Source organism: Piliocolobus tephrosceles, chromosome Y (assembly GCF_002776525.5).
Source record: "Piliocolobus tephrosceles isolate RC106 chromosome Y, ASM277652v3, whole genome shotgun sequence".
NCBI classification, from domain to species: Eukaryota; Metazoa; Chordata; class Mammalia; order Primates; family Cercopithecidae; genus Piliocolobus; species Piliocolobus tephrosceles.
In genome coordinates this window covers 7,788,500-7,800,785 of record NC_045456.1, presented here as the reverse complement: position 1 = coordinate 7,800,785, position 12,286 = coordinate 7,788,500, and the positions used below count along the sequence as shown (strand labels likewise).

The 12,286-nt window shown below is 43.4% G+C and overlaps 1 protein-coding gene across 2 annotated transcripts in view; it reads left to right on the top strand.

Moving 5' to 3' along the window:
- CA5B (carbonic anhydrase 5B) overlaps positions 1–12,286 on the top strand; it is a 69,826-nt gene that overhangs the window by 40,837 nt on the left and 16,703 nt on the right. For both annotated transcript variants that reach the window (XM_026449809.1, XM_023199056.1), the window contains one exon: positions 7,045–7,242. In XM_026449809.1, the coding sequence (XP_026305594.1) occupies positions 7,045–7,242 (198 nt within the window). The remainder of the gene's footprint in view (positions 1–7,044; positions 7,243–12,286) is intronic.

The window sequence follows — 12,286 nt, the reverse complement described above, 5'->3', positions numbered from 1 at the left end:
AATAATTTATACACAACAGAAATTTGTTGCTCACAATTCTGGAGGCCAGGAAGTCCAAAAAACCAAGGTGCCAGTAGATTCAGTGTCTGATGAGGGTTCTCTCTGCTTCAAAGAATTTGCCTTCTTGCTGCATCCTCACATGGTGGAAGGAGCTCAGGATCTTTCTCAAGCCTCTTTTATAAGAGTATTCGTCCCGTTCATGAGGGCTCCGGCTTCGTGACATAGTCACCTCCCAAAGGCCTCAGCTCTTAATACCATCCATCACCTTGGGGAAAAGAATTTCAGTGTGTACATTTTGGTTTTGTTTTTGTTTTTGTTTTTTGTTTTTTTTATATAGGGTCTTGCTCTGTCACCCAGACTGGAGTGCAGTGGCACAATCTCAGCTCACTGCAACCTCTGCCTCCCAGGTTCAAGAGATTCTCCTGCCTCAGCCTCTCAAGTAGCTGGGACTACAGACATGAGCCACCACACCCAGCTAATTTTTTGTATTTTTACTAGAGATGGGGTCTCCCCATATTGGCCAGGCTGGTCTCAAACTACTGACCTCAAGTGATCTGCCCACCTTGGCCTGCCAAAGTGTTGGGATTACAGGTGCAAGCCACCGCTGCCTGGGTAAATTTTGAGGAGACGCATACATTCACACCATAGCACAAATCTTCCCAGTGATGCTTCTCATCTTATTCCATCCACAAGTATTCACCGAAAGCCAGCTGGCTCACAGAGCAGTGAGGAAGGCAGATAATTAGACACATATGCATATAATTATAACTGCACCCATGTAATAAATGTCATGAAAGAAAAATCAGAGTGCTATGATTAAAAAATTATAATATGAAGTGATCATATTATAAGAGAGTAGCCAGAGATCACTTTGTCAAGGAGGTGACAATTCAGCCCAAGACCTAAAGATAATGGGGCCTAGCCCTGAGCCAAATGAGGGTCATTGATTTCTGTGGAGGAGGAGCACGAAGAGAGGGACTAAGGCAGGGAGGAGCGTTCCATGTTTCAGGGGCTAAAAGGACAGTGCCAAAGCTGGGGAAATAGGTGGTTGCAGCAAACTGAATGTTCATGACCCCCTAACATTTATATGTTGAAATCCTAACCCCCAAGGTGATGATATTAAGAACTGGGGCTTTGGGGAGGTGATTAGATCATGAGGGCAGAGCTCTCACGAATAGGATTAGTTCCCAATATAAAAGAGAGCCCAGAGAGCCCCCTCGTACCTTCTACCATTTGAAGACAGCAAGGAGGCTGTCTATGAACCAGAAAGCAGGCCCTTGCCAGACTCCCAGTCTGCTGGTGCCTTGATCTTGGACTTCCCAGACTCCAGAACTGTGAGAAATAAATTTCTCTTATTTATAAGCCACCTAGTCTATGGCATTCTGTCATAGCAGGCTGAATGGACTAAGACAGTGCTAAAGCACAAAATAAATCAAACCTAGGACTACTCATATAAACAACTAAAATCAAGCACCTCCTCAACATGGAATCTTCTGCAGGGTTTTTGTTGCCCATCAGCTACAAATTACTGACACCTTTTTTTCTTTTTTTTGAGACGGAGTCTTGCCCTGTCGCCAAGGCTGGAGTGCAATGACACAATCTCGGCTCACTGCAACCTCCACCTCCCGGGTTCAAGCGATTCTCCTGCCTCAACCTACCGAGTAACTGGGATTATAAGCACGCACCACCACATCCAGCTGATTTTTTTGTATCTTTAGTAGAGATGGGGTTTCACCATGTTGGCCAGGCGGGTCTTGAACTCCTGACCTCAGGTGATCCACCTGCCTCAGCCTCCCAAAGCGCTAGGATTATAGGCACGAGCCACCGCACCCGGCCGACACCTTCTTAATGACAGTGTGTCTTTGTTAACATAAACCACAGTTGATAAAATCACTATCTGTTTATTTCATTTTCCCTATACAAGAAAAACCTGAAAATGAAGCTTCTGTTAAACCACTTAATCATCACCCCATTATCTTTAGGTCTTGGGCTGAATTGTCACCTCCTTGACAAAGTGATCTCTGGCTGCTCTCTTATAATATGATCACTTCATATTATAATTTTTTAATCATAGCACTCTGATTTTTCTTTCATGACATTTATCACATGGATGCAGTTATAATTATATGCATATGTGTCTAATTATCTGCCTTCCTCACTGCTCTGTGAGCCAGCTGGCTTTCGGTGAATACTTGTGGATGGAATAAGATGAGAAGCATCACTGGGAAGATTTGTGCTATGGTGTGAATGTATGCGTCTCCTCAAAATTGACCCAGGCAGCGGTGGCTTGCACCTGTATTTTTTTAAAATAATTTAAATAATTTCTTATTTTTGAGGTAAAATATGAGCAACTACCAGGAAATTGTTTTGATCTGATTTTTCCTTAAGTAGAGGAAAAGGAGGGGAGTAGGAGAGAACAAAAGCGTCAGTTTAGCAAAACAAGCCGTTGGCAAAAAATTGGCTTCAGTAAGGGGGCAGTGACCAAGGACCCCCTCCCCACACAGTAAGTTGGATGGTCTAACCTAGATGGTGTAGTTTAGTAAAGAAGGAGGTGGGTAGGAGGAAAGAAAACCTGGAAGCTGAACTTGTAAACTGAAGGGTATAAATTGATCATGGCATTATGGTCATTAAGGAGCAATTGCAGGAATAGGCCCAGTTGTCTTGGGCTGGTATTTGCATGAGCGTGAGTGTTGATACTTCCCATTTCATGAATGAGATGGGGAACAATTAGGGTGACCAAGGCATCGTCTTAGGTACCTAATCACTCCAGTTTTTCCCTAGTCTTCACAGTAGACCCTCACTGAATGGCTTTGAAGAATGTGAATTCTCACATTATCATCCACAATCTGAGTGTCTCAGAGGGGAAGGTGCATAGTCTCTTTGTGCCAGGAATCTTTAAAAACAGAATCAGGGCCTTTCAAGGGCTTTCTAGAAGTTTAAAAATTAACACAATTTGAATCATTTTTCAGATCGTTTGAATCCTTGCAAATCATCTGAATTTGAGCTTTTTTCCCCCTAACAATGGCAGTTGGATACGTTACAGGGCATATGTTTATTTTATTTTTTATTTTTGCCTTTAAAAGAGATGTTTGGCCGGGCACGGTGGCTCAAGCCTGTAATCCCAGCACTTTGGGAGGCCGAGACGGGCGGATCACGAGGTCAGGAGATCGAGACCATCCTGGCTAACACAGTGAAACCCCGTCTCTACTAAAAATACGAAAACTAGCTGGGCGAGGTGGCGGGCACCTGTAGTCTCAGCTATTCGGGAGGCTGAGGCAGGAGAATGGCGTAAACCCGGGAGGCGGAGCTTGCAGTGAGCTGAGATCCGGCCACTGCACTCCAGTCCGGGCGACAGAGCAAGACTCCGCCTCAAAAAAAAAAAAAGATGTTTATTCATCATGAATATGAATCCAGGTGTTTGGGTGGATATAACAGAACCAAATGTAACAGAAATTTAAGATCATCTTTCCCTCTAAGATGAAAAATATATGATATTTTACTGGATAAAATTACTAAACATTTTTAGACCCTGAGGTTGTATATTTTATGATGTTGGCTGCTGCATAGTTGCCATGATTGCTTTTTCAAATTGTTAGTTCTTTCTTTTTAAAAATGTCCATTTTTATTTTACATTCAGGGGTTACATATGCAGATTTGTTACATGGGTATATTGCATGGTGATGATGTTGGGCTTCTATTGATCCTGTCACCCAGATAGTGAACATAGTACCTAATAGGATGTTTTCCAGAAGGGCATATGTTTAATAAGATACCACAGGGCAACAAAAAAGGAGGAAGATGTGGCTCCTGCCCACAAGGAATTTGCATTCTAATTAGATTATGACAGTATAGCCCAGATTCTGTTTCAGATGTGCCAGTTCATGTGCATTTTCCATTTTAGATTTCTGAAACAGAAACTTCTTGTTCTTTAAAGTTCTTGTTCTTCACAAGTTGTTTTATACTAAGGAAAGAAAAAAAAATAAAACACAGAACATTGGGTTCAGACCTCTCTAGAGATGAGAGTACTACATTATATGAAGAAATAGAAAGAAAAGAATATTACGAGTTTGCATGCACCTTTTATCTTTAGACCAGGGTTTCTCAACTTTGGCACTATTGGCTTTTGGATCAGAATGGTTTTCTTCTGGGAGCCCATCCTGTGCATTGTAGGATGTTTAGCAGCATCTCTGGCCTCTAACCACTAGATGTCACTAGCACGCTCTCCCAGTTTTGCCATCCGAAAATGTCTCCAGACATTGCCAAATGTTTTTGGGGGACTGAATTGCTCTCTCTGTTGAAAACCACTGATTTAGGCACTCTCAGGAGAGCTCTTTGTCTGTATTGCTGGAGCACTTTTATAAATAAAACAAAACAAAACACTAAGACACGAAGGTTAAGATACTGACTTACGGTCAGGCACAGTGGTTCACGCCTGTAATCCCAGCATTTTGGGAGGCCAAGGTGGGTGGATCACTTGAGACCAGGAGTTCAAGTCCAGCCTGGCCAGCATGGCGAAACCCCATCTCTACTAAAAATACACAAAAGTTAGCTGGGTGTGGTGGCATGCGCCTGTAATCCCTGTTACTCAGGAGGCTGAGGCAGGAGAATCGCTTGAACCCAGGAGGCAGAGGTTGCAGTGAGCCAAGATCATGCCACTGCACTCCAGCCTGGGAGACAGAGCAAGACTCCGTCTTAAAAAAAAAAAAAAAAAAAAAAAGATATTGACTTCCAGCTTTCAGCAATTACCGAAGGAAGAGGATTATCTGCTCTGGCAGAGTAAACCAGGGGCAGGTTTTTGCTTTTTATGGAAATAGGAGGATGATGCTGCCATTGACGGGGGATTTGACAGAGTGACAAAACAACTACCTTAGTCTCATCCTTTTTTTTTTTTTTTTTTTGAGACAATCTTACTCTGTCACTCAGGCTGGAGTGTAGTGGCGCAATCTCGGCTCACTGCAACCTCCATCTCCCGGGTTCAAGCGATTCTCCTGCCTCAGCCTCCCGAGTAGCTGGGACTACAGGCGTGTGCCACCACACCCGGCTAATTTTTTTTGTATTTTTAATAGAGACGGGGTTTCACCGTCTCTTGATCTCCTGACCTCGTGATCTGCCAAAGTGCTGGGATTACAGGCGTGAGCCACCGCGCCCGGCCAGTCTCATCCTTATTCTTAGTGGTAGGGCGAGATGCAGAGGGTCGTTGGTAATGATTTCTCTCAATTCATGTTTCTCCTAGTTTTCCTGTTGTTCTTGATCCTACCCATCCATGGTACTTCTAAAGGACAGGCAGCTGGACCACCCCAAACTGATACACATTGGTTCTGCTCATCACACATGGGGGTCTCAACAGGCCGATCTGTGTTATCAGCAAGTCTGCTGATACTTATCAGGGACTTGCTACAGAGACCTGGTGCTTGACTCTGGAGGACAATCAGCATCAGCAGTGTCTTCAGTGCCTGTGGGGGATGAATTGTATGTGTACACCTTAATAGATAATCTCCACATCCCTGTGACACACTGCGACCCCCAGGGACCTTAGCAATGCCGATGTTCTAGCCAGGTTTTGCAGGATGGCTGCCTGGTCCTCAGAGTTTGCTTACATAGGAGGTGAACTCAACTCAGCATGCACAGTTATGTGGGGCAAGCATCTTACAGGATGCAGGCTATGCAAGCCTTGATTTCTACCAGCCAACCAATTAAACACTGACAATACTGATTGAATATCTCCTTTCTCAAAGTTCTCCCATTTCCTTTTTTGAAAATAAATCTGTTATTGAAGATTGAATTAATTTGTCTTTGTATTTAAAGCCACTTTGGGGAGTTGGGGCTTGGGAAATTCTCAATGAAGAAAAGAAACTCATTTATGAATACCCTATTTCCACATGGCACTAAACTCCATGCATTATGCTGTGATCACAGCACAGATTGCACTTGGTTTAGGTGAGCTTAGTAGGCAGACTGAGATGTGTTGGTTTTGCAAGATGCCAAAATGCTATTCCTCTGCCGGGTGCTCTCTGACCTATCTTTATCCTCTACTTTTGTCTATCGATTAAACCCCTAAGTGGCTGTGTTGGTCAGGGTTCTCCAGAAGCAGAATCAATAAGGTATATAGATAGAGAGATAGATGAGCGGGAATTTATTAGTGGAAATTGCTCACACGATTATAGAGGCTGAGAAGTCCCATGACAGGCCATCTGCAAGCCAGAGACCCTGAGATACTGGTAGTATGGGACAGTCCAAGACAAAGGCCTCAGAACCAGGGAAGCTGATGGTATACCTATCAGTCTGAGGCCAAATGCCTGAGAACCCAGAGAGGTGCTGGTGTTAGTTCTGGAGTCCAAAGGCTGGGAAGCCTGTACCTGTTACCCAAGGACAGGAGCAGAAGAGTGTATCCAAGATCCAGCAGACAGATGGGCACATTCAGTTTTTCCATGTTTTTGTTCTCTCTGGACCCCCAGCAGTTTGGATGATACCTGCCCACATTGAGGGCGAATCTTTCCCACCTAGTCCACTCAGAATTACATGCTAGTCTCCTCTGTAAACACCCCCAGAGACACACCCCAAAATAATGCTTTACCAGGTTTCTAGGTATTCTTTAATCTAGTCCAGTCAACACCTAAAAGTAACTATCACAGTGGCTAATTCCTAAGGCTTTTAGTTTCCGTTAGCCCTGACAGGTTCTCCAGAAGTACAGTAGACAGGCTTTGTTTTCTTTTTTTCTTTTGAGACATGGTTTGGGTCTGTCACCCAGGCTGGAGTGCAGTGGTGCGATCATGGCTCACAACAGCCTTGACCTCCTGGGCTCAAGCAGTCCTCCCACTTTAGCCTCCCTGGTAGCTAGGACTACAGGTGTATACCACCACGCCTGGATAATTTTTTTTGTATATTTTGTAGAGACAGGGTTTCACCGTGTTTCCTAGGCTGGTCTTGAACTCCTGGCCTCAAGTGGTCCACCTGCCTTACCCTCCCAAAGTGCTGGGATTATAGGAGTGAGCCACCGCACTTGGTCCAACAGTCTTGATAATAGCCTGACCTGCTTTCTCCTAGTGCATCCACTCTGGGAGAGCGTGGACCTGGTTCCTGGGGGTGATCGACAATCACCCATCAACATTCGGTGGAGGGACAGTGTTTATGATCCTGGCTTGAAACCGCTCACCATCTCTTATGACCCAGCCACCTGCCTCCACGTCTGGAATAATGGGTACTCTTTCCTCGTGGAATTTGAAGATTCTACAGATAAATCAGGTGAGGGCAAGATATGGTGGTCTTGTAAGGAGTTGAAGAAACAGTGCCGTGTTAACACGGACACATCAAACTCTCGCCATGACAGTATTGACCTCTTTGTTAGCAATGGCAAGGAACTCATTGATCTTAACTTTTTGAATGTGTGAAAAAAATTCCTTCTAGTTTTTATGCATATTTTCTTCAACTAGTATAGGTAGTATTTTTAATTAATAAATTTATCTCTCTCTCTCTATGTGTAGATTTATAATTGGTATAGAGCGTAGGTGTGAAATGGAAGTTTTGCCAGAAATTTATTTTGTATGTGTATATTGAATATGTACTAATTTTTTCCTTTGCTTGTTGACTTTACGAGAACTTTTACATTAAACAGTAACACTGTTTAATCAGATTTAACTTAGCACATTACAATACCCTTGAAATGGGGCCAAAAGAATAGTCATGTGTGTATTAGGTTGCAAAGACTAGTCATATATTAGAGAAATGGAAATTATGATCTGGTAATTTTGTTAAATAAACAGTGTTACCTACCTAGTTTAAAACAACACTTTAAAAGAGTTTTTCAAATTCAAATAGTATATTGATTTTGAATCTTTTTCTAACCTTCCTGGATATAAACTAATGTGAATGATTTCAAACTTTACCTGAAACTTCTTCGTGTCTGTGGAAGACAGAAGGTGGCAAATTTTGTGAAGATTTATTTTCCCTTTTTTTGTTGTTGTTTGCGTGTTTGTTTTACTGCATTTGATGATGTCAAATAGTCCAAATTAGTCTCAAAATAATTATTATTTGAAGTAGTTTAAAATAGTCATCAACTAGTGGTAATTTTGCCAACTTTCCCCCATACCCCTCCATATCCCTCACTCCCCACTGCAGGATCCAAAGGCGTTTTTGGTTGTCACAACTTGGGAAACAAAATTGGCGTCTAGTGTGTCAAAGTCAGGGATGCCGCTAAAGATCCTGCAGTGCGCCAAATAACCTTAACGAAGAGTTATCTAGCCTCCAGTATCAATAGAGCTAAAACTGAGAAATCTTGATCTCAAGGAAACTTGTTTTCTCTCATGAATGTTAGGAAATGAGTCCATAAAAATGATAATGAGGCCAGGTGTGGTGGCTTACGCCTGTAATCTCAGCACTTTGGGAGGCCGAGGTGGGCGGATTGCCTGAGCTCAGGAGTTCGAGATCACCCTGGGCAACATGGTGAAACCCCGTCTTTACTAAAATACAAAACATTAGCCAGGTGTGGTGGCGCATGCCTGTAATCCCAGCTACTTGGGAGGCTGAGACAGGAGAATTACTTGAACCCGGTAGGCAGAGTTTGCAGTGAGCCGAGATCGCACCACTGCACCCCAGCCTGGTGTCAGAGTGAGACTCTGTCTCAGAAAAAAAAAAAAAAAAAAAAGTAAATATTCACTCCTGCATTTATCCTGGCTCTGAGTCTCAACTGTGTCTTTATTTTCTTTGTATTTTGCTAGTGGTGCTCTGATACTTAGACATGGCACTCGGGCCCAACTACAAACAGACTGCTCCTCCAACGGGCTTAATCGGTCTCTGGTTTTCTCCCTTCTGATATATTTCTCTGCTATGATTCTGAAGGTATTTGAGTCTGTCTTTAAGAGTTTAGGTGTCTCCATGTCCCCAACTTTCCTTTTTCCTCCAGGATATGACACAGCCCCCAAACCATGAACATCTTACTTTCATATCTCAAAGTAGGAAATTCTTTTTCCTCCCAGATTCATGGGCATCTTTCTTCCCCCCCTTTTTTTGCATAAAGTTATTTATTTAAATTTTATATCTGTGAATTGACAGGTTGATGTGTTTCATTACATTGTTTCTAACTCTCTTAAAATAACTTACTATATAAGTAAAAGCTTCTTTTTTTTTTTTTTTTTTTTTTTTTTTGAGATGGAGTCTTGCTCTGTCACCCAGGCTGGAGTGCAGTGGCCGGATCTCAGCTCACTGCAAACTCCGCCTCGCGGGTTTAGGCCATTCTCCTGCCTCAGCCTCCCGAGTAGCTGGGACTACAGGTGCCCGCCACCTCACCCGGCTAGTTTTTGTATTTTTTAGTAGAGACGGGGTTTCACCGTGTTGGCCAGGATGGTCTCAATCTCCTGACCTCGTGATCCGCCCGTCTCGGCCTCCCAAAGTGCTGGGATTACAGGCTTGAGCCACCGCGCCCGGCATAAAAGCTTCTTGTACCACGTAAAACCATCTCGTGTGCCATCAGCGGTATATGTACCATGCTTTGGAAAACATTGTTTAAGGCCATCTGGGTCTGTTGGTGGAACAGCTAGAGAAGGGAGGAATAAAAAAGATAAGAAAGAAAATTGATATTGATGTATGTTCTTTTAAAATATATTTAGTGGGTATAAGTTTAGTTTTGTTTTGTTACATGGATATATTGTGTAGTGGTGAAGTCTGGGCTTTTAGTATACCCATCATCACGCATCTTTCTTAATTTCCCCAAAACTCTAGAGTGTGCCCCCTTCTCAACTGGAAGCCCATAATATTACCTTGTTTATACGGATTCCAGAAATCTTCAAAACAACAAGCTAAATTCCTGTGTTTTGGATGACTATCTGGCACTCTGGTGAGCTCTACTTGTCCCCTTGGGGCTCTACCATTATCCCTGCCAGATGTAAACTAATGGGCAGACCCAGTCTACAGGATACCAACTCTCATCCATTTACTCTGCATGCATAGCAATCCTTTTGAATTCTCAACCCCATCTAGGGCCCTAGCAGCCTGCTTTCTTCTGTGGATCCTTGGTATTGGTCAGCTTTCTAAAGCCCTTGACAGTATAGGGACTCTCTGTTGCCAATAAATCATTGCTTCGTTGAGTTGGAAGTCTTAGAAAGTTGCTTAATGAGTTTCTTAACCAAGTGACTTGAGCTCAAGAACTTTTAGAACAAATAGCTGTTTTACTTTTTAGTCCTCTCTTTTTCTTTTGAACAACAGATTCTAGAATTCTTTTTTTTTTTTGAGACAGGGTCTCGCTCTGTTGCCCAGGCTGGTGTGCAGTGGCATGATCGCAGCTCACTGCAGCCTCAACCTCCTGGACTCGAGCAATCCTCCCACCTCAGTCTCCTGAGTAGCTGGGACTACAAGCGTGGACTACATGTGCCACCACGCTTGGCTAATTTTTTTGTTTGTTTGTTTGTTTTTGTTTTTGTTTTTGAGACGGAGTTTTGCTCTTGTTGCCCAGGCTGGAGTGCAGTGGCGTGATCTCAGCTCACTGCAACCTCTGCCTCCCGGGTTCAAGTGATTCTCCCACCTCAGCCTCCTGAGTAGCTGGGATTACAGGCGCCTGCCACTACACTCTGCTAATTTTTGGTATTTGTAGTAGAGACAGGGTTTCACCATGTTGGCCAGGCTGGTCTCGAACTCCTGACCTCAGGTGATCCACCCCCCCTGGTCTCCCAAAGTGCTGGGATTATAAGCGTGAGCCACCGCACCTGGCCTTTTTTTTTTTCTTGAAATGGTGTCTGACTGTGTCGCCCAGGCTGGAGTGCAGTGGTGTGATCTTGGCTCACTGCCACCTTCACCTCCTGGGTTTAAGCAATTCTCCCACCTCAGCCTCCTGAGTAGCTGGGATTACAGGCACATGCCATCATGCCTGGCTAATTTTTGTATTTTAGTAGAGACGGGTTTCACCATGTTGTCCAGGCCGGTCTCAAACTCCTGACCTCAAGTGATCTGCCCATCTTGGCCTCCCAAAGTGCTGAGATTATGGGCGTGAGCCACTGCGCCTGGCCTCGGCTAATTTTTGTATTTTTTGTAGAGTTGGGGTTTCACTGTGTTGCCCAGACTGGTCTTGGATTCCTGAGATCAAGTGATCCTCCCACCTCGGCCTCCCAAAGTGCTTGTATTACAGGTGTGAGCCATGGATCTAGGCCTCGAGAATTCTTATCTACCCATTTGCATGAGTAATCTGAGATGGAAAACAAGTCATCCACGTTTTCGTCATAATAGCTTCTTTTTTTTTTTTTTTTTTTCAGACGGAGTCTCGCTCTGTCGCCCGGGCTGGAGTGCAGTGGCTGGATCTCAGCTCACTGCAAGCTCCGCCTCCCAGGTTTACGCCATTCTCCTGCCTCAGCCTCCCGAGTAGCTGGGACTACAGGTGCCCGCCACCTCGCCCGGCTAGTTTTTTGTATTTTTTAGTAGAGACGGGGTTTCACTGTGTTAGCCAGGATGGTCTCGATCTCCTGACCTCGTGATCCGCCCGTCTCGGCCTCCCAAAGTGCTGGGATTACAGGCTTGAGCCACCACGCCCGGCCCATAATAGCTTCTTTTTAGATACCTACAAACCCAACCGACTAATTCACCCCTTGACCATGTCTTCCCTAGGTGTGTCAATCACACACTTACAAAATATGCAAGAAAAATTGTAGAGAGTTTGCTAATTTTTTTCTTGTTTGGTTAGAAAGAACTAAAACTGATAGCCCTTTTAAATTATGCTTTAATAATTATTTTCTTTAAGATAGCATCAAATACTAATAGAAAGTTAGTAATTACCTAACTTTCTCTCTCTCTCTCTCTCTTTTTCCACCTTTCAGTGACTGCCTCTTATTTCCTGCTTATTCTTCGTTGCTATTTCTCCATGTTGTTGCAAATCAATAGCATGCAAAGAGGAAAAAAGAGTGAATGAACATAAAAAATAAAAAGTGAAAGAAAGCAAAGACATTCTAGAAACAAAGAAAGGCAAGAAACAATTCTAGAAAAGTAAAAACCTAATAAATATCGATGTCTATAAATTTCAAAGAAAAAACCCTAAGAAATGCTGCCACAGTGTGCTTTATGAGGATTGGAATAAAGAAAAGGAGCTGGGGAAGGTATGTGACAAAAGCATCATACCAGTCCTTTTGGGATGCAGCTAAAGCAGTGCTTAGAGGGAAATTTATAGATGAAAATGCCTATAATAGAGAAGAACTTTCTCAAGTCAGTATCTCAGCTTTCCACCTTAAGAAACTAGAAAAAGAAGAACAAACTAAACCCAAAAGCAAGTAGAGAGAAGAACATAATAAAGAACGAGCAGAGATCAATGAAA